General features: G+C 42.1%; 1 protein-coding gene across 3 annotated transcripts in view; it reads left to right on the plus strand.

Moving 5' to 3' along the window:
- The window catches only part of URGCP (upregulator of cell proliferation), an 82079-nt gene that overhangs the window by 38984 nt on the left and 20575 nt on the right, over window positions 1-22520 (plus strand). For 2 of the 3 annotated variants that reach the window (XM_056812024.1, XM_007477567.3), the window contains exon 2: window positions 14082-14155. The exons of the other annotated variant lie outside the window; for it this stretch is intronic. In XM_056812024.1, the coding sequence (XP_056668002.1) occupies window positions 14082-14155 (74 nt within the window). The remainder of the gene's footprint in view (window positions 1-14081; window positions 14156-22520) is intronic. 3 annotated transcript variants of the gene reach the window in all.

Genomic DNA, 22520 nt, shown 5'->3' on the forward strand with positions numbered 1-22520 from the left:
GTGACATAAAAAAGATAAGAACCCTTGGTCTAGACAGAAAGAGGACTGGCTGATGCCCTCCATCAGGTAAGGCAGCGTCAGAGAAGTTAGCAAAGGCAGTGGGAGCAGGGAGGCATCTAGGCTGAGAAATCCAGGCACATAGCAAAGTCCAAAGTCTGGGAGGTCAAGTCAGGCAGGGATGAGTGACCCAGACTAGGAAATGAGGGAACAAAGGGTCAGGGACCAAAGGGGAGAATCTGTTCTTTTCTGGTTTCCATTTAACCTGATGGTTCCCATCTCCTGCCTTATACTATTCCCTTCTCCCAGCTTTCCCCCTTTGCCCATTCAGGATCCCATAATCCCCACCTGTCTGGATCAGCTGAGATTCTTCTCCTTCCACCTTCCACCAGTCTTTGATATCACCTTGTTTTGCAATATCAATCAGCCCATAGCTATCTGTGCCAGGCATTGTGCCAGGCGCTGGGAATACAAACCCCAAAGTGAGTCAGCCCTTGCCCTCTCGGGACTCCCATTCAGACAGAACAGGGTTACGTCTTGTCCACAGATAAGGAAATAGAGAATATACACAAAGAGAAATCTCAGAGATGAGGAGGAGGGGAGTGGACAACACCGGGAGGAATGAAAAACCTTCCTGTAAGCAAGTAATAGAAGCAAAAAGGAAGAGGGAAAGCATTCTAGGGATGTGGAACAGTATGTGCAAATGTTTGGAGGTGGGAGATGAATGTTGTCCACTTGGAACAACCATTAGATCACTTTGGCCAGAAGCAGAGTGCTAGCGGAGAAGTAATGTGTAATTAGCCAGGAAAGACAGCCGGGAGCCAGATTATGATGGGTTTTAATTGCTAAATGGAGGAGTTTGTATTTTAGCTCTAAGGGCAATAGGGAGCAGGGCAGTGACATAGACAGACCAGTGCTTTAGGGATCTCAATTTGACAGCCATAGGGAGGATGAAATCCCCTTCTGGGGATTTATAATGCATATTTGCATGTTAAAACCAAGCCCACTGCTTTCCATTAAATACTTATTTACAAATAGTTAAAAAACCCATTTTTCTATCTCTGACCTTCCTATTATGATGACAATTTCCCAGTGTACCACCAAATCAACAAGCATTAAGTGCCTACTATGTGCCTACGCTAAGTGCTGGGTCACGAAGAAGGGAGGTTGGGGGAACCATCCGTACTATCACGGACTGCTTATAGGCTACCAGGAGAGACAACATGCTAACAACTACATACAAGAGAAATTAGAAAATCATCCCAGGAAGGTGCTGAGGCTACAAGGGGGATTTGCAAAAGCTTCTTGCCGAAGGAAGTGAGGAAGGAGAGAATTTGGGAGAGATGGGTGGGATAGTGATTGAAAATGCTCAGAGAAGGGCAGCTGGGTGGCTCATTGGTTAGAGAGCCAGGCCTGGAGATGGGAGGTCCTGGGTTCAAATGTAACCTAGCTGTATGACCCTGACAAATCACTTAAACCCTATTGCTCACCCCTTGCCCCATCTTTCTGCCTTAGAACCAATGATTCTAAGACTGTGTGATATGTGTTTCCTGTCATGACATGAGCAGTATGGAAATATGTATCGTATGAAAGTACTGCTATATCAGGCTATTTACCATCGGGGAGGGAAGGGAAAATCTGAAATGTAAAATTTCAGAAAACAATTGTCAAAAATTGTTTCTACATGCAATTGAAAAAAATTAAAAAGAAAAAGAAAAAGAAAGTAAAGCGATGGAAATGGAGGAGAAAAAAGCGTAAGAAGACCAACACTCTGGGGAGAAGAGAGGTATTTAGAAACTCAGGTGTCAGGCTGGGTCGGGGCATCTCTTCCATCAGAGGAGAAAGTGTCATCTCTTGGGAAAGGATAGACCATCCCAATGAAGAATCTTTACTGGAGAGCTCTGGACGATTTTCCAGGCTTAGTTAGATTGAACCAATCCATCAGGCTCACCGAGAGGTTATAGTCTAACTCCTCGTAGAAGGTGGAAGGATGTTGCTCTTGGAAGCACAGGGCCATGATTTTTTTTTAATTTTTTAATTAATTAATTTAATTTATTATATTATATTATATATTATATATATATATAATTTATTATATTATATTATATATATTATAAATTATTAATTTAATTAAGCTCAAAGAGACCTTAGACAGCAGGCAATCCATCCTCCTTATATTATCCAGGAAGAAACTGAGGTAAAGGAACTTGTCTAAAGACACATACATTGTGAGTATCCAGGTTTTGAACCCATGCTCTTTGGCTTCTGATGCTATGCTGTTCTCTATACCTCTCTTGTGATGAGTGAAGATGTTGAGGTAGCAAAAGGATCCTCCTGGTCAGGAGAAGGTGGGTGAGATAGGAAAGGTCTTGGAATCTAACTGGATCAAATAAGATAATTGTAGAGTGATTAATGCAGTGCTTGGAGCACATAGTAGGTGCTTAGTAAATGTTTACTCCCTCCCCCAAACCTTTCCCACCCCTTAGGGATATGGAGAACCTCAGAGGAACCCTTTCTCTTCAGAGGAGATCATGGGGCCCAGAAAGAAAGAATCTACCCACATCTGGAAAGGATGTACCCACATCAAGGGGTACATGACTATAGGAATAGGGCAATTCTCCATTGGAAACAGGATTTGCCAGTGAACTCCACTGGAGAAAAGGGGGGATTCAGGGAGTTCTACCCAGTGTCACCCAAGGGAGAGTACTGGAATGGAATGGGGAGCTTCTTCCTTCCCACAAGTTTGTTTAGAAGGATGGGACACAGGATGACTTCACTCCTTCCAGAAAGGTAGGACTGAGCTGGGTTTTCCCAATTTAGGCTGGGGAGTCAGTATAGCTGAAAGAGGTCCCTTGCCCAGGCATATAGAATAACTTGGAGGTTCTTTCTACCTGGCCAAGAAAATTTTTTTTATTTAGGGTTTATATTCTGTGGCTAAGTTAAAATGTAAAGTTAAAAAGTTAAATTAAAATATAAAAAAGAGACTATTACAGATTATAGGGTTGTAGATTTGGAATTATAAGGCCAACTGGTCCAACTCCCCTCATTTTCCAGATGAAGAAACTGAGGTCAAGAGAAGTTATAACAACTTATCCAAGGTCAGACAGGTTGTAAATATTCAAGGTAGGATTTGAATCCATGTCCTCTGGTTGCTACAACTAAGCATTGAATTTGGTTCTAAATTTAATTCAGGGCAGCTAGGTGGCTCAGTGGATAGAGAGTGAGACCTGAAGATGGGAGGTACTGGGTTCAAATATGACTTCAGATACTTCCTAGCTGTGTCACTTGACCCCCATTGCCTAGTCCTTACCACTCTTCTGCCTTGAAACTGTAACAGTTAAAATTCAGGGGAGACTGAGGCAGGTAGAAATTAGTTTCTCTCTGCAAGGAGTATTATATATTTTTTTAGAGGTTTATTAAGGATTAAAGAAAATACAGGATAAGGAAAACGTGCCTAGGCCAGAGGCCCAGACAAGACCTCACTTACATTATGGAAAAAGCCACGACTGCTCCAAAACAGAAGTCCAAAAAGAGGAAAGACACCCAAAAACCTTTGCCACCAGCTTAAATCCTTCCTCGATCTCGGCCCACCTCAGAATTGTGTGAGATTACAAAGCATTTTGGGGAAGTGGAGCAAAGGTTTGTGAGGATTGTAGTCCTGTATTCGAGTCTATTTTTTACAAAACCAACACATAGTATTGATTCTAAGACAGAAGGTAAGAGTTTAAATCAATAAATTCAACTCAAATTTTCTTTTCATTTAATCAATTGATTTAATTAATTCATTTAATTAAAAATTAAATTTATGGCAGTTCAAGAAGAAAGGAAAACACAGTGGGCTTTATATTCTTCATTTTGTAACAAACAAAAAAAAAGATTCACCTATAGAAGCAAAATCAAAAGAATCCCTCAATTCCCACAGCATTCGATTATGCATATGTCCCTTATAATAAGGGGATTTTTTTTAAACCCTCACCTTCTGTCTTGGAATCAATACTGTGTATTGGTTCCAAGGCAGAAGACTGGTAAGGGCTAGGCAATGGGGGTCAAGTGACTTGCCCAGGGTCACACAGCTGGGAAGTGTCTGAGGTCAGATAATAAGGCGATAGTATGCAATCCAATCTCTTCTTAGCATCATGGGAAAAAAATACTGGAAAGAACCTTAGAGGGCCATTAAATTCAATTCCCTAATGTTACTGATGAGGAAACTTATGCCCAGACTTGTCAACAATAGATATTTATTAAAGGGGGAGCTAAGTGACTCAGTGGATAGACTGCCAGGTCTGGAATTGGGAGGACACAGGTTCAAATCTGGCCTCAGACACTTCCTAGCTGTGTGATCCTGGGCAAGTCACTTCACCCTGTTTGCCTAGCCCTTGCCTTTGTGACTTAGGCTGTTACTAAAACAGAAGGTAAGTTTCTAAATAAATAAATAGTCATTAATTAAGCATCTACTACATGTCAGACACTGTGCTGAGCACTGATACAAATACAAAAATGACATTCCTTGCCCTCAAAGAGTTTACATTCTTATAAGGGAAAACAACCCATTAAAGGAAGCTGAAAAGGGGAAGAAGAAGAAGTCAGAGAATTCCCCAATGAGATGTTCTGAGCTGAGCTCTCTTTAAAGGCATGGTTTGGAGTTCATGATTCCACCCTCCAATAAATGAAACAAAGGGTGGTAAAAGGTGGAGACCCAAGGCCAATGGGATCATTGGGGTCAACCAGGAACCAAATGAAATAATATTTGGAAAGCTTAGCACAGTATCTGGCACGTAGTAGGCTCTTAATAAATGCTGGTTCCCTTCCCCTTCCTGAATCTAAGACCAGCATGCTACTCACTACACTTTGTTGTCTCAAGCTGCCTTTTTGGTGGATGCTCTTCAAGACTTTGGCCCAGATCCTTGTTTCAAAGGCAGTGAGGTGATACAGTGGGTAAGTGACTTTCCCAGGGTCACACAGCTAGTTAGTAAGACTTGTCTTGCCACTGGACTTGGATGACTTTGAAAGATGGAGTGAGGCTGATGACTTTGTGCAACTCCTCCTCGATTAAGTATATTCACACGCAGTCTAAGACTTTACTCCACAATGTCACTGGTTATCTTTGAAAATGAAAGAATAAACATTTATCAATTTGAAAAGGAAAAGAAGCAGCTAGGTAGTGAAGTAGACAGAGTTCTGGGCTTGGAGTCAGGAAGATCTGAGTTCAAATCTGTCTTCAGTCACTTCTTAACTATGTGACCCTAGGCAAGTCACTTAATCCTGTTTATCTTTTTTCTAAAAGAAAAGAATAGAAAACAAGGATGAACCTTGTTTTAGAATAGAAAACATAGAATAGAATAGAAAAATGGAATATAAAAAATAGAAATGGAAAACAGTGAATTTTGAATGAAAATCCAACTTCAGATTCTTACTGTTTGGGTGACCCTGCCTAATTCACTTAAACGCTGACTACCTCAGTTTCCTCATCTGTAAAATGAGGGGGATGGACTAAAAGAACCTCCAGTATCAGTGATATTCTTTCTAACTCTACATCTATGATGATAAATGAGCATAAAGGACCACATCTTTCATTCTGGTTTTGCCGACGCTACATGGGAGAGGCAGGCAAGGTGGTTCAGTGAATAGAAAACAGGCTTTCAAGACTCAAGGACCTGAGTTCAGGTTCTGTCTCTAACACAAATATTGATAGACCATCTTTCTCTGTTTTTTGTATAACAGCCAATAGGAGAGCTAAGAACAGTTTTAACATTTTAAAATACAACAAAACTTTTAAATCTGACTTCAGACTCTTCCTAGCTGTATGACCCTAGACAAGTCACTTAACCACAATTGCCTAGTCCTTGTCACTCTTTATGCTAAGACAGAAGGTAGGAGTTTAAAAAATACAATAAAACTTTCCTTTAAAATGTAAAAACGATTCCTAGTTCCAGCCTTCTCCCTTTAGGGACCCCTGCTCTAGCTCATAGATGTGTGATACCCTGAGTGTGCCACTTAACTTCCAAGTGCCCCCATATAACAAGGGTAGCTCTGAATTGGTGTAGAAGTTCCTGTTCCAGTGAAACTACAGCTCTGATCTCCAAAACCCTGAGAAATAGAGGGAGGAGCAGGTAGCCTTGGTCGGAATCTGGCTGTGTGACTCAATGCAGGTCTCCTACTTCTTTGGACAGCTCCCTAGTGTTCATCTCCCAATAGATGGGCTGCCATCTTTGTTGGAAGAGGGGCTTCCCCATTTTGGGCATTCTCTGCCAAACTGTAGCATCTGTCTTTGGGTACCTGGGAACTAGAGTGAATTAGGGGTGAGCTGTTGCTTTCCCAAGGATTCACTGAATGGGGAGCTCCCTGGTGAATTCCAAGTCCTGGGAGATCTAAGTGAAGCATTCCCAGTACTCAGCTGGGACACAGGAAGCACTGAATAAAAGTTACTGGTAATGCATTTTGCTTCTACTGTGTTATGGATGACATGTTTTGCTTTGTTTGGGGTTATCTGACCCCCTGCCCTTTTCCATTAGCATGAATAATTGAGGGTTGTAATTTGATGGTAGAATAACCCTGGGAACAGGTTAGAGTTGTTAGTCAGCTTGGTATAGAACTTCCTGGCATGCATTTCCCTGGTGATAACTTTTTACTTTTAACCCTTCTGTCTTTGAATGAATACTGTGATCAGAAAAGGGCAGGCAATTGAGGTTAAGTGACTTTCCCAAGGTCATACAGGTAGGAAGTGCTTTAGTCCAGATTTGAACCCAGGACCTCTCTAAGGTCTCTAAGCCTGGCTCTCTATCCACTGAGTGACCCAATTGCCCCTTCTATAGTGCTTTAAGATTTGTAAAATGCTTTCCATGCGTTGACTCCTTTTATCCTCAAAAAAAACAACCCTGTGAAGTAGATGCTATTAAAATCCCATTTTTATAGCTATGGCTTCAAGAGATGAAGTGAATTACCCAGAATCACATAATTAGCAAGTGCCTGAGTCAGGATTTGAACTCAGGTCTTCCTGATGCTTAAGTCTCATACTCTGACCATTGTACCACTGATCTTCAAAGTTCTTCATTGGCCATATGCTCACACCAACCCTATGCTTTTCCACTGCTCACTGCATGATATTCATTTTTGGTTTTTCAGAGAATGGTGTGTTCCATGTTTCCTAGTCATGGAGTACCATTAATAGAATTCTAGTCTTTTTTAAATGGGTCTTTATTTCCAGGATATAGATGGAATTATTTACCACAGAGCTGTCAACTCTGGATTCCAGCAGGGATCTGAAAACTCTGAAATGCTGGGAATTGGGAAATGTTTAACAAAGTAAATAACAACAACATAATATAGATAATGTTGATTTGTGGTTTTCTAAGTTAATAGGCAGCATCCAGGCACCAATTTCTATTTGAATTTGACACCACTGAAAAGAGCTTTGCAATTTCCTGAAGGCATTTCATAGCAAGCCTAACACATTGCCCATTTGTACTCTCTGTCCATTCTGCATGTTGAAGAAAGAAATCTTAGAGGGATGGCCCAAAAGTCCGCTGGAAATGACCTTTATTCACTTATCATGATTTAAAATCAAGCCATTTCTAGCTGACGGAGAGATGGAAAGTCAGAAAAGGATGGGGGAGAGACAGCCAGCCAGAAAGATTTCCACACTGGTGTATTTTCCACATGGCCTCTCTACGCCGCCCCCATCCTGCCCCCCACCCCCCCAGGTAATCTGAGGCAATATTGCTGAGAATCTCGAACAAGGAAAAGGCCTTAATATGCTCAAATACAGTATAGGACCAAGGCTCCCAAACGATGCTTCCTTCTGGACCTGTTTGCCCAAGGATTGCAGTGGGTCTCCTCTCCCATCAGCCTTTCTGGATGAGGAAGGGCAGGTTTAGCCCTTTCCCTTCAAGGGATGAAGAAAGACTAGATCTCAGAGGGATGAGTCAACATTCTAATTACTTTATAGGGTGGAGGAAGGCAAGGCTCTACATTGATTGATGAAAGGCTCTCTCTGTTCAAAGGTCAGTGTCTACTAGTATTCTCCTTCCATAAGAAAGACTTTTTGTCCTGCCCTAATTTTTCATCTAAAGAGACAAGTCTGGAAAAGCTTTTTGATCAGAGAAATGTTCTTTTAAATTTATTTAATTTAAATTAATTTATTATTAAATAATATTAAATTAAATGAATATTAAAATGAATTTATTATTAAATAACATTAAATCAAATAAATATTGAATTTAATTAAAATTGATTTATTAATAAATAATATTTAATTGAAATTTATTTATTAATATTAAATTAAATAAACATGCCATTTCATTGAATTTAATAAGACATTTTAAATTAATAGTAATAGTGGCTAGTATTTGCATGGCACCTTAAGATTTGCACAAGTGCTTTGAAAATATCTTATTTGAGCCTTACAATAATGCCAGGAGGATAGGTGCTGTTATTATTGTCCCAATTTAAAGAAAAGGAAACTGAGGCAGGCAGTGGTTAAGTAACTTACCCAAGGTCACATATGGTAAGTAAATGCCTCAGACTGGATTTGAACTCAGGTCTTCCTGGTTCCAGGCCCAGCACTCTTATCTACTGTGCTACCTAGCTCCCCAAGGAATTTCAAGAAATAAACTTTCTATCAGGGAGCAGCCTGGTGTCACTATATGTGATGTACAGTCTTCCAGATGAATTTTGGGTCACTCCTCCTCCTACCAAAGTTGTCTTCTATGCAAGAAATGACTCAAAAGAAGGCAACTGGGTGACTCAGTGGATGGGAGAGCCAGACCTAGAGAATGGAGGTCCTGGGTTCAAATCTGACCTCAGACACTTCCCAGCTATGTGACCCTGGGCAAGTCACTTGACCCCCATTGCCTAGCTCTTACCACTCTTCTGCCTTGGAACCGATATCCAGTATTGATTCTAAGACAGGAGGGTGAGGATTTATATATATTTAAAAAAATAAAAGATGAAAATGGGGAGATGTGCCAGTCATGGTATAATGGATGAATAACCCTATTCACTGGTTGGGGTTGTTGTAATAGTCAATATACACATATATGTGTGTGTATATATATATATTTGTATTTATAGAAATTAATATAGAGAAGAAGGGAGGAAGTTCTCCGCCATTTTGAGTAGCTCCTCCATGGAAGATTTATGGAAGGACATGGACAAGCCACTCACGGGGTGGGAAAGCATGAATGGACCATGAACAGAATCACTGGAGACTGTAATCTCCTTGAGGACAGGAACGATTTCATTTTAGCCTTTGGATCTCCATTGCCCGGCACCGTTCCTAGCGCATAGCATGGATTAATAAGTGCTTACTGATTGGACGGAGGCCAATGTTGATGAGATACATGATCCGGCAGCCAGAATAAAGAATACAATGCCTTATTCCTCTGTGGGGTTATAAATAGGACAATATGATGGATATTTCGCATTTGACACTACATATGAATTTTTCAAATTTTCCATATCTCATGCAATTCATTATATTCGCTTCTTACAGTTAGAGCTTGACTCAGAACAGACACTTAATAAATGCTTAGTGACTTGACTTTCCTCTATAATCACTCAATATACAGGTAACTATTTATTTATTTCTTTTTAGACTGTTACCTTCTGTCCTAGAATCAATGTTATTTATTGGTTCCAAGGCAGAGGGAGGGGTAAGGTAGAGAATTGAGATTAAGTGATTTTCCCCCCAGGGTCACATAGCTAGGACTTATCTGAGGTCAAATTTGAACCCAGGACCTCCTCTCTCCAGGCCCACCATACATTTATTAAATACTTACTGTGTGCCAGGAACTGTGGGAAGCAGGGAAGATGCAAAGAAAGTTCAAAAAAAGGTTCTTCAAGGACCTCATATTTTAATGGGCATAGTATCATGGCATGTCCCCTTCTCTCTCTCTCCCTCTCCCTTTCCCTCCCTCCCTCTCCCCCTGTTTTCCTCTCCCTCCCTCTATCTCTTTCTCCCCCCCTCTACCACCCTCCCTCTCCCCTCTCCTTCTCCATCTTTGTTTCCATCTCTCCCTCCATTATTCCCCTCTTCTTCTCTCTCCCTCTCTCCTCTCTATGCCTTTCTCTGTTTCTCCCTTTCTCTCTCTCCCCCTTCTCTCTCCTTTTCCTCTCTCTCTCTCTCTCTCTCTCTCTCTCTCTCTCTCTCTCTCTCTCTCTCTCTCTCTCTCTCTCTTTTCTCTCTTCCTCACTCCTTCCCCTCTCTCTCTGTTCTTCTCTGTATTCCCCCCTCTCCTTTCTTCCTCCCCCCCTTTTCCTCCACTTATCTCTCCCTCTATTTCCCCTTCCTCTCTTTTTCTCTTTTAGATATACATATGTATATACATTACACATATAGAACAGATACAAGATAATTTTGGAAGGGAAGGATCTCGTATCTATTCTAGATGTCTAATAGCATCTTGGGGAAGGGGAGACCAGGGAGCAGAATTCTTACAGAAAGTGATGTTTAAGCTAAGTCTTCAAGGCAGCTGAGGATGCTAAAAGGGAGAAGAGAGAACTTGGGGCAGGCGAGACAACCAGTGGAAAGGCACTCTGCTATTGGTACCAACATCCCTTTGAATTACGTAACTCTTTCCATTTTCCAAATACTTTTTTACAATTCAATGTAGTTCTCATCATTTAGTCTTGGCTTAGTCTTATAATATCCCTTTGAGATAACCCCAATTTTATTATAGGAAGTCCCGGGTTGTAGACATAAAACAAACAATTCAATGTAGTAAGCTTTTTTTTAAAAACTTTATCTTCTGTCTTAGAATCAATACTGAATATTGGTTCTGAGGTAGAAGTGATAAGGGCTAAGCAATGGGGATCAAGTGACTTGCCCAGGGTCTATAGCTCAGGAAGTGTCTGATGTCAAATTTGAACCCAGGACCTCCCATCTCCAGACCTAGCTATCTGCTGAGCCTCTTAGCTGCCCTGCAATAAACCTTTATCAAGTATTACATGCAAGGTACTGTGGGTGCTTAGAGACTGTTTTAGAGTAGAATCCTAAAATATTCACCCTGGAAGGGCTTTTGAGGTCAGCTAGTGATAACTGAGCCTGCTATTCTTGAAGACGAGGAAACAGGATCCCAGAGAAATTGCCCTGCCCATGGTGTCCCAGCTAGTCAGTGGCAGGAATGGAATTAGGACTCAGTTCTCCTTCCTCTTTACCTGGTGCCATCTTGGATCACCACAGAGTGATGAGTTCTGGCTGTGTAGACATGATTGCCTCGCAGTTGATCTGGTCATCTGTGACGATGACTGAAAATGAGACAGGATGGCAAAGTGAAAGGCAAGCAGATTTTTAAATGGCCTTACCATTGTGTTATACTGTATACCAATGACAGGACCAACAACTGCTCGCATCAACTGTAAATATATGTATACTGCTCTACACTAAAGGGTGATGCCTGTTCCCATGGATGACAATTGGCATTTAAGGCCTCTTGTACAGCCGACAAATTGTTTCCCCTGCTTTATCCCATCAACCTTGGGAGTTGTACTATAACTGGCATTATGACTCCTATTTTACAGATGAGATATTTGAGGTCCACAGAGGTTAAGTGGCTTGCTTTGGGGCACAGAAGGAATAAGTGTCAAAAGGAAGTCTTAGTTTCTTGAACCCTATACTGGACCAGGAATCTCCATTTTTTCAGGAATACTTTACTGTTCACGAAGGTCTTCTGATACAAAATAGGCCTCCCTTGATGCCCCCTTTGATGCAAGTAGCTTCTAAGAAGCTGAGCAGGAAATTGTGAAGTGGTGAAAACTGGACCCTCTTGCCGCCATTATTATTCTGCTGTAGTTTATTTATGAGCCCAACGGGCCTCTCTCATTAATATGAGGACTCTCTGGGGAAGGAAATTCCTGCCAGAAATAAAGATATATAATAGCTTTGCTATTTCTCATCTTAAAGAGTTCATTGGGATACCCAAAGATGGCATGACTTGAATTCAGGTTGGCCTGACTCCAAAACCAGTTCTCTATGCACCAAGCCACACTGCCTCTCATCCCACTTTATGACCTTAGACCAGCCAATCAAGGGTCTCTCTGAGCGCCTTTGCTCTGGACAGATGTAGAGAATAAGGTACAGGGCTTCTAAGGGATGCTGGTTCTTTTCCCCTGGGTGGTGGAAGGTCTCAAGGTAGACCACCATGGTCTCCTGGGTGGCAGATGGGGGCTTCAGTCTCTGGGCTATTTGCCAGGCATAGAACTATCCAAATAGACATAATTTCCAAGTGCCAGTTGTTGGTCTGGTTTTTACCAAGGAAGGGATGATACAACCGCAGTGAGATATCCCAACATGAAGATATTCATTCTAAAAAAAGTTTTGCAGTTTCATGGTTTGGTTAAATTCTGTCTCTGCTAGATCATTCTTCCCCTTCCAGTCTCTAAGCCTGGCCATCCCCCAGACCTCCGTCCCCGGCCTTCTTCTCTTCTCTCAGTATACCCTTACACTCTCTTACTTGGCCAACATTTGCCACCTAGGACACTATGGAGGACTATTCTGGAGACCTATTGAATATATATATATATTTATTGTATATTGTGATGAATAAAAATAAAGAACAGAAGAGGAAATGAGTAGGGAAAAGGGTCTTTAATACCTAGAAGACCACGGAGGACTATTCTGGAGACCTACTGAATTATATATATATACATATATATATAATATATTTATTATTGTGATGAATAAAAATAAAGAATAGAAGCAGAACTGAGTAGGAAAAGGGGGTCTTTGATACCTTTAAGACCAAGGAGGACTATTCTGGAGACCTTCTGAACATATATATATATATTTATTTATTTATTGTATATATTATACATTGTGATCAATAAAAATAAAGAACAGAAACAGAACTGAGTAGGAAAAGGGCTCTTTAATACCTAGAAGACCACGGAGGACTATTCTGGAGACCTACTGAATATATATATATTTATATTTATATTTTTATTTTTATATATATTATATAAAATATATATATATATTTATTTATTTTAGATATATATTTACTATATCTATTGTGTATATATTCAAGAACACGTACATATACTATGTATGTGTGTATTTATGTACACCCACACATATATGGAGAGTATCATCCTCTTCCCAAGACCCAGGTCTTCCCTCTTCCTTACTCCTAATCTTCAATCATCGTCTAAGTCTCACCAACCCTCTGTAGGCACCACCTTCTCTCTAGGTAGATCCTACCCAAAGTCAGGCAGTCCTCAGCCCTCACTTAGAATAGGGTTTGGTCCCTCTTCGTCTCTTCCATTTAGCCTTGGATGGACTCCATCATGGACAAAGTTGATTTGATCACCCTTATTTTTGGAAATGACTTTCATTTCATCTTTCCCTTGTACGTGGAACCATTCTCATCTCCCTGTGAAAATACCGTATCTCCAGGGCCTCCTACCTTAAATTCATAGGACATCATTTTTCAGATAGCCATGTATCAATATATCTATGGCCAGTAGTAAAAAACCAACAATGTTATTATCTTTTTAGCACTAAGTTGGAAGGAGTGTGTGTGTGTCTGTGTGTCTCTGTGTGTGTGTGAATCTGTATTATATTAGATTTTTCCCAAGAAGGAAACTTAGAGGTCATAGAATCCCCCCATGTTTTAATATGTGAGGAAAATGAGGAGTAGATAGAGGAAGGAAGCTGCCCAGGATGGTAATCCTTAGCTAGCATTGATACAACATTTGAAGGTTTGCAAAGCACTTTACAAATGTCTTCACAAGAACCTTGGGAGGTAGTTTCTGTTATTATTCCCCATTTTGTCCTTACAAGAACCTTGGGAGGTAGGTTCTTTTACCATTCCCCATTTTACAGGTGAGGAAACTGAGGCAGACAGTTTAAGATACCCAGGATTACATAGCTGGTAATTGTCTGAGGTTGGATTTGAACCTAGGTCTCCCTGACTTCAGACCCAGCACTCTCTCCATTGACTCTTATCCCTTCACCCATTCTCAGGGCTCCCAGCCCATGACCTCCCCTCTTTTGAGCTCATCCCACTCTCTAGATCAGAAGACTTCCTAGAAGGTCTCAGGACCCTCCCTCATTATCTCTATTCGATTTTCTTTTCAAACTGTTTCAGGCACTCTGATTTGGGAGAAGTGGTCCCGGAAGGAAAGGACTCAGAGACAACACAGGCTGAACAGGAAAATACAGGTAGAGATTAAGTACAGCCTCGGTTCTGGAGCGAGTCTCCGCCCTCTGTTCCCTGAATTCCATTTCATTCTCCCCCAGCTCGGTTTCTCTCCTTTTTCCCCCCTCTCACAACTCCTAGCCAGGTCCTGTTCACCTCTCCCCTGGACTTCTAGCTTCTTAAAGAATCTCCTCCCCAGAAATATCATCTTTAATCCAGTGGTGTCAAACTTCAGCAGATTCCTGTGGGCTATGTATTGACTCCTAAAACCACAAATCCACATTATCAATGTTGGTTTGTATTTTTATTTATTTTGTTAAGCATTACCTATTTACATTAAAAAAAAAAAAAAACTTGCCTTCTCTCTTAGAATCAATACTGTGGATTGGTTCAAAGGCAGAAGACTGGTAAGGGCTAGGCAATGGGAGTCAAGTGACTTGTCCAGGGTCACACAGCTGAAAAGTATCGGAGGCCTCATTTGAACCCAGGACCTCCCTTCCCTAGGTCTGGCTCTCAATCCACTGAGCCACCTCACTGCCTCCCTAACTGCATTTTAATTTGGTGCAAGACACATTCCCCCCCTCTTTTTTTTGCTTGCTGTGAGTTTGACACCTCTGCTGTCATCCATCCTTAATGGTAAAAATCATCTTTGTAGAGCAAGGACCTGACCAGGTCACTCACCCTTTAAGAATGTTAGGTACCTCCCTACGGCCCCTAGTAACAATGCAATAACTCCTTGGCTGCCTGGCATTGAAAGCTTTTCCCAGTGTGGCTCCAACCCACCTTTTGACACTTACTATAAACTGCTCACCCTTCCTGGGTTCTGCGTTTCTAGCAAAATGCACTCCTTGCTGTTCTCCCACCCCAGAATCTCACCTCCTGCCTCTGTGACTTTGCATGAACTGCTCTCCTTCCTGCCCTCTGCCTCTTAGTGTCCTCAGTCTCCTCAGAGTCTGCTTCTAGATGCCTCCCTTCCAGGGAGCCTGCCCAGATTCCTCTTGTTAGTTCTTTCTCCTGATATTACTTTATCTATTGCAAATGCATCCTACAGGAAGGCGGTAATAAAATCCTTAGTCTTTGTATCCTCAGCACCAGCATAGTACCTTGTACACAGTAGGCACTTAATCAGTGCTGGTGGCTTTGAATTGAAACACAAACCCATCCCCATCCTTCTATAAAAGCCCAGGTCTGCAGCACCTGAGGAGAAGGACAGAGGAAGGTCAACTTCACAGCCTGATACGAACAGGAAAAAACCCTCCAACAATTCTGCCATTAAAAATCTTTTCCACTTGGGTGAGCCACATCCTGATCTCTGAACTCACCCTAGGAGGTTTTTGTATACACAACTATTGACTTTTCGTGATTATTAAGGTCAATAGAGATATTCATTTACCCAATCAACAAATATTTATTGAGTACTAACCCTGTGGGAGGCACTGCAGGGAGGATGAAAAAAGACATGGCTGCTGACCTCATATGGGGACCATCCAATATGGCGGACAATTAGGGTGGGAACAGGAGCAGATGGGTAGGGTATTGGGCTTGGAGCCAGGAGCACCTGGGCTCAACTTCTCCCTCTGATTCTTACTGGATGGATGATCCTGGGCAAAGTACTTAACCTTTGGGCCTTGGAAGTAGAGTTGGACTCCATGGTCTATATCTAGGAGATAGCTAAATAGCATTGGTTTTATTGGTTTGTAATGAGCACCTAATGAGTTAGGAAACCAATCTATTGAAAAAGCGTGGCTTCGGGAATCAGAGGATATGGTTCAACTCTCACCTCTGATGCTGGCTACCTGGGCAAACCCCTCTACCTCCCTTGATGGTCTCAGTTTCCTCATTTGTAAAACGAAGGCATTGGACCAGATGACATTGGTGATCCTTTTCCTCTAATGATCTGGATGTAGGTGAAATGCTTTAAGTATGACTGTCAATCTAACCCTAATAAACATTAAATTATATAACTAAATTCCTGTATTATAATGAATAAATATTCATCATAAGGCCTTTTTTCTCAGAGTCAGACTAACAGACAAGAAGACAATCACTATCATTTTTTTTAAGCACTTTGAGGTTTGGAAAGCATTTACAAAATATTGATCTCACTGGAACCTTGAAAAAATCCTAGAAGCTAGATGCTATTATCATCCCCATTTTTTGTTCCACTCTTTGTGATCCCACTTGGGGGTTTCTTGGCAGAGATCCTGGAGTGGTTCACCATTTCCTTCCCCAGCTCATTTTACAGATGAGGAAACTGAATGAAGCAGAATGCCTAGTGTTACACAGGCAGGCAGGATTTGAACTCAGGTCTTCCTGACTGGAATGAATGTTCCCTCCTCTTGTATCACCTAGCTGCCGAAGAATTCAGGGAACCCCCTGGATTCCCTATCTGTCCTCATTTTGAAATGATGGAAGAACAAGCTATTTACTTTGATCCAGGAAGGTGTGGAGGGTTTCATCCTCCAGTTGTAGATTTGACAAAGACATCCACTAAGGTCCTGTCTAACTCCAAGACTCTAGGAGTCTAAAGAATAAGGACCCTCCTTCCTTCCTTCCTTCCTTCCTTCCTTCCTTCCTTCCTTCCTTCCTTCCTTCCTTCCTTCCTTCCCTTCTGTCTTAGAATTAATACTACATATGGGTTCCAAGGCAAAAGAGTGGTAAGGGCTAGACAACTGAGGCCAAGTGACTTGCCCAGGGTCACACACTTAGGAAGTATCTGAGGCCAAATTTGAACCCAGGACCTCCTGTCTCCAGATCTGACTCCCTATCCACTGAGTCACCTAACTGCCTCTCCTTCCTTTTCTTTCTGAAATGGCTGTCAGGAGACAAGCTGGACCTGGCCCAGGTTACCCCCAACTTAAATTGAAAACCTATAGAGGGTAACAACCCATTCCCACCTATAGGACTTACAGTAGTCCTCCTTCCTCTTACACACTTTGAAGCATCCATCAATCAACACAAACTATTAGGGTTCTGAGGTGGGTCTGGAAGGAGCTATTGCAGAATCATTTTGGGTTTTCAAAGTGTTTTCCTCACCACACAATCACAAGAGGTAATGTGAGTATTATGGGTTATTTCCATTAAACTCTATGTTACAAAAAGGAAAGGGCTAGGAAAATGGGGTTAAGTGACTTGCCCAGGGTCACAGAGCTAGAAAATGTCTGAGACCAGATTTGAACTCAAATCCTTCTAACTTTGCGTCCAAAGCTCTATCCACTGTGCCACCTAGCTACCCTTATTTCCTTTTTATTACAAGACAATAAAGTTTCTTTGAAGTTAGGGACAGCTAGGGGGGACAGTGACCAGAGCCCTGGGTTGAATCCAGAAGACCCTGAGTTTAAAACCCTGCCTAAGACTCTTAGTGACCCAGAGCAAGTCACTTAACATCTGTCTGCCTTGGTTCCCTCATCTGTAAAATGGGGATAATAATAGGGCCAGAGTTTTTGCCAGAATAAAATAAGACAATATTTATTAAGCATTATATAATTGTGAGCTATGAGTAGAGAGGCTTCTGCCCTGTCCCATCCTTTCTAGCATCAGCCCACCCCTCTTTCTAACTAAGTAGGGAGAGCAAAAACAAACAAATAAATAAATAAATAAATAAATGTGAGCTATGATTAGTGAATATCCGTGATGAGATGTGAATCTGGAGAAAGTGTTGGCTCTGAATCCTGGGCCTGAGTTTCTTCTGCTATAGAATGAGAGGGGTTGGACTTAGGAAAAAAAAAGAGCAAATATTTATATTCCACTTCAAAATCTGTAAAGTGCTTTACAAATATTATCTCATTTTATTCTCCCAATAGTCCTGTGAGAATAGGTGCTGTTATCATCTCCATTTTAAGAATGGAGAAACTGAGGCAGACAGAGATTAAGTGATTTACCCAGCTAGAAGAGCATCTGAGGCAGGATTTGAACTCAGGGTCTTACTGAAGGCAGACCCAGTGCTCTCACCATGGTGACACATGCCTGGCTGACTACTTAGATAATTTGTAAAGTTATTTCCAGTGCTGAATTTCTGGTTTGAGGACTCCAGGCTCACCACTCTACCGTAAGTGTCTTTGTTTTCCCATCTATTGGGAAAATTCCTCCTGAATGGCTCCGATCTCATTGCCCCTGGCATGAACATCCCCAGGCAGATAAAGAGAGACCTTGGATGTCATATTGCCCAACCCCCTATTTTGCAGATAAGGAAACTCTGCCTAAATGACAGATCAGTCACACAGATTCTACTACAGACATTTTTTTAGATCTTTACTATCTGCCTTAGAATCAATACTGCATATCAGTTCCAAGGCAGAAGAGTGGTAAGGGCTAGGCAATGGGATTAGGTGACTTGCCCAGGGTGACCCAGCTGGGAAGTGTCTGAGGCTAGATTTGAACCCAGGAGCTCCTATCTCCAGGAGGAGTCACCTCGATGCCCCCAGATGATATATTTTGGACCCAAGTTTTCTGACTCCGAATAATGAATGGAGAGGAGTCAGGAAGAGAACATTCCAGGTAGAGGGGTCTTAGGGAACAAACACCAGAGCAAGAAAGGGTAGGATGAGTTCCAGGAATAATGGGGGATCCATTTTCACAGAGCTGGAGAGACTTTCTGAAGGTACAACACACAGCTTTGCCCTCTTGGCACCCCCAGGATTCCTAGGCAAGGCTGGGGGATCCTACACTAACATTACCCGAGGCACATTCTAGGAAACTCCCCATTCCCAAAGGGAACAAACCCACCATGCCTGTTTTAATTTGTCCAAATTCCTCCCTTCTATGAACTTCAGGAAAGCCCATTTTTGGACTACAGATCAGTAGCAAATAGAATAGAGTGTGAGTAGATTGGCAGCTCCTTGAGGACAGGCAGGGTCTCTGTCTTGGTTTTTCTGGTGGCAACTAGCAGGAACTTAACAAATGCCTGTTGAATTGTCTTTGACTCCGACAGTATAATCATGAACAGGGATTGGTGGCCTTGGTAGAGTAGAAACTGCTGCAAAGAAAATCTAGGTAGAGCATCTAAGTGGCTCAGTGGACAGAGCACCAGACCTAGAGATAAGTCCTGAGTTCAATTCTAGCCTCTGACACTTCCCTAGCTGTGTGATCTTGGAAGCAAGTCACCTAACCCCAATTGCCTTGCCCTTATTACTCTTCTGCCTTGGAACCAATACTTAGAATCTATTTTAAGATAGAAGATAAGGGCTTGAGAGAGAGACAGAGGCAGAGAAATAGAGAAGGGAGGAAGAGGGGGGTGGGGAGAGAGGAAGAGAGAGATAGGAAGGGAGGGAGAGAAAGATAAAGGGAGAGATAGGAAGACAGGGAGAGAGATAGGAAGACAGGGAGAGAGGAAGAGAGAGATAGGAAGAGGGAGAAAAAGTAGAGAGATAGCAAGAGAGGGAGAGATAGGAAGAGAAGGAGAGAGAGGGAGAGAGACAGAGAGAGGAAAGAAAGAGAGAGAGAGAGAGAAAAGAGAGAGAGAGAGAGAAAAGAAAGAGAGAGAGAGAGAAAAGAGAGAGAGACAGAGACAGAGAGAGACAGAGAGACAGAGAGAGAGAGAAAAGAAAGAGAAAGGCAGAGAGGGAAAGACGGGGGAGAGAGAGAGAGACAGAGAAAAGAAAGAGAGAGAGAGAGAGAGAGAGAGAGAGAGAGAGAGAGACAGAGAGAGACAGAGAGACAGAGAGACAGAGAGACAGAGAGACAGAGACAGAGACAGAGACAGAGACACAGAGAGAGAGAATCTGGCAGTCAAAAGTCACACGTCAAGGGAGTATCCCTATACTTGAAGGAACCTGGAGGCCTTGGATGAATCATGCCTCAGGTATGGAGGAGAAGCTAATCTCTCAGATATGAATGGTTTTGAGTTTTTTATCCACATGTCTGCTGGGTTCCTACAAAGCTGCTGGTGGACCCAGATAAGAAGATGCTGACATGGCAAGGAGAAGCATCTCTCCTTGTCCTGAGTTTCTGGGTCCACAAGTTACCATTCTTTCTAGCAAAGGCCAGGCTAAAGCAGTTCTGGGAGGGAAGGGGCTCCAGGTAGCCTCCCAAGATCTTTGGGGATACAAAGAAAGTCCAAAATTAGCAAATAAACATTTATTAAGCACCTACTGTATATCAGACATTGGCCTAAGTACTGGGAATACAGGGATACAGATATGGATTAGAATTTGGCCTTTTTCTTGAAAACTTTCAGTGAACTGATTGGCTTTCAGTATGGTCCATTTTACTTTGTGATGGCTGATAAGGTTAGGAAGGTTTTCTTTTTATATCAAAACCTATATTAGTCTGGTAGGCGAGGTGACTCCATGGGTAGAGTGCTAGACCTGGAAGTAGGAAGACCTGAGTTCAAAGCTAGCCTCAGACACTTACCAGTGGTGTAACTCTGGGCAAGTTGCTTCGCTCTGATTGCCTCAGTTTCTTAATCTGTCAAATCAGCTTCAGAAGGAAATGGCAAATCACTCTAGTAACTTGGCCAAGAAAATCCTAAAAGGGATCACAAACTAAACATGACTAAACAACTAAATTAGCCTCTCTACAATTTACACCCACTGCCCCTACTCCTGCCTTCTGAGGCTGAGGCTGAACTTACTTCCACATTACAGACTTTCAGATACTTGAAGAGTCTTCTCATGTCATCTGAAACTTCTCCTTTGGAACGACCCCATTTCTTTTGACCAATGGGTCCAGTGGCATGAACTCAAGGCTCTTTGCCATCCTGGTTGCCCTCCTCTGGCTGTTGCTCTTCAAGTGTCTTTCAGTCATATCCAACAATCTGTGTCCCCTTTTTGGAGTTTTCTTGGCAAATATAATGGAGTGGTTTGCCATTTCCTTCTCCTGCTCATTTTACAAATGAAGAAAATGAGGTAAACAGGGAGAAGTGACTTACCTAAGGTCACCCAGCGAAGATACTAAGGTAGTTTGCCATTTCCTTCTCCTGCTAATTTTACAAATGAGGAAACTGAGGCAAATAGGGAGAAGTGACTTACCTAAGGTCACCCAGCGAAGATACTAAGGTAGTTTGCCATTTCCTTCTCCTGCTAATTTTACAAATGAGGAAACTGAGGCAAATAGGGAGAAGTGACTTGCTCAAGGTCACCCAGTGAAGATACTGAAGTGGTTTGCCATTTCCTTCTCCCACTCATTTTACAAATGGGGAAACTGAGGCAAACAGGAAGAAGTAATTTGCCCAAGGTCCACCTAGCTAGGAAGTGTCTGAGACCAGATTTGAATTCAGGAAGATGAACCTTCCTGATTCCAAGCCTAGTGCTCCATCCATCTGCTTTCTCCCACAAGTTTCTCCCAGCTCAGCCAGTGAGGGAGAAGGTGAGATGTTCCTGCAGTCATTCTGAGTAATCCTTTTTCATTGTCCTTCTCTGTTTTATTGTGTCCAAAGATTGCTTCCTTGTGTGGGATGGTTCATTATTAAAGCACTTTGATGACAGAGATGGGGAAATGTAGTCATTAAGAGCTCAGGACTTGAAGGGAGTAAGGTCATGGGTTTGAATCCAGCCTTAGAGACGTATTGGCTGTATGACTGACTATGGCTGCAAGACAATGAACCTTTCTGAGCCTCATTTATGAATGGAGGACCATGACAGCGCCTGGTTGTTGTGAGCATCCATGGAGATAATTGAGTCAGTGTCACACGATGAACAGAAGATTGGCTCCAGAGAGGAAGGCGTTGGGCTGGAATCCCACCTCTGATTCTGATGAACTTTCCTGGGCCTCAGCTTCCTCATCCATAAAATGGGAAGCTAGATTAGATGGCCTTTGAGATCCCTTTTACATCTATGAATCAATAATGTTTTGCATATGTTAAAGGCCTATAAAAGTGAGCTTCAGTTTGGTTGGCTCTAGGATCACACATTCAACTCAGGGAGAACTTACTAAGGGCCTGGTGTGGGCCAGGAGCTCTGTGTGGGGCCCTGGGGGGTACAAAGACCAAAGGAGCTTCATTCTCCCTTCAGGTGGGGTGAGCTGGAGGGGGCAATAAGACACGGACAGAAATTCATTTAAAGAAATGCTTCCTGGAAACAGCTTTGCAAGAGGGAGGTTCTGGCCTAATTAAATTGCCAGAGGGCTTTTCTCAACTTAGCTCTCACATATGTATGCTTGTCACCAAAAGCTAATAATCATCAGTCAGTAGTTAACAGGCATTTATTAAGCTGTCTTCTGTGTGCTAAGCCCTGGGCTAAATTCAGCTAGAGATTCAAAGCAAGGTCAACACCAGGCAGTTAAAAAAAAAGAAAAAAATTTACCAAGCACCTACTATGTGCCAAGCATTGGACTAAATGCTGGGGATTCAAAATGAGGCCAAAACCAGTCAGTGAATAAAAATTCATAAGCACCTACTATGTGCCAAGCATTGGACTAAATGCTGGGGATTCAAAATGAGGCCAAAACCAG

Source organism: Monodelphis domestica, chromosome 1 (genome assembly GCF_027887165.1).
Source record: "Monodelphis domestica isolate mMonDom1 chromosome 1, mMonDom1.pri, whole genome shotgun sequence".
NCBI lineage: Eukaryota > Metazoa > Chordata > Mammalia > Didelphimorphia > Didelphidae > Monodelphis > Monodelphis domestica.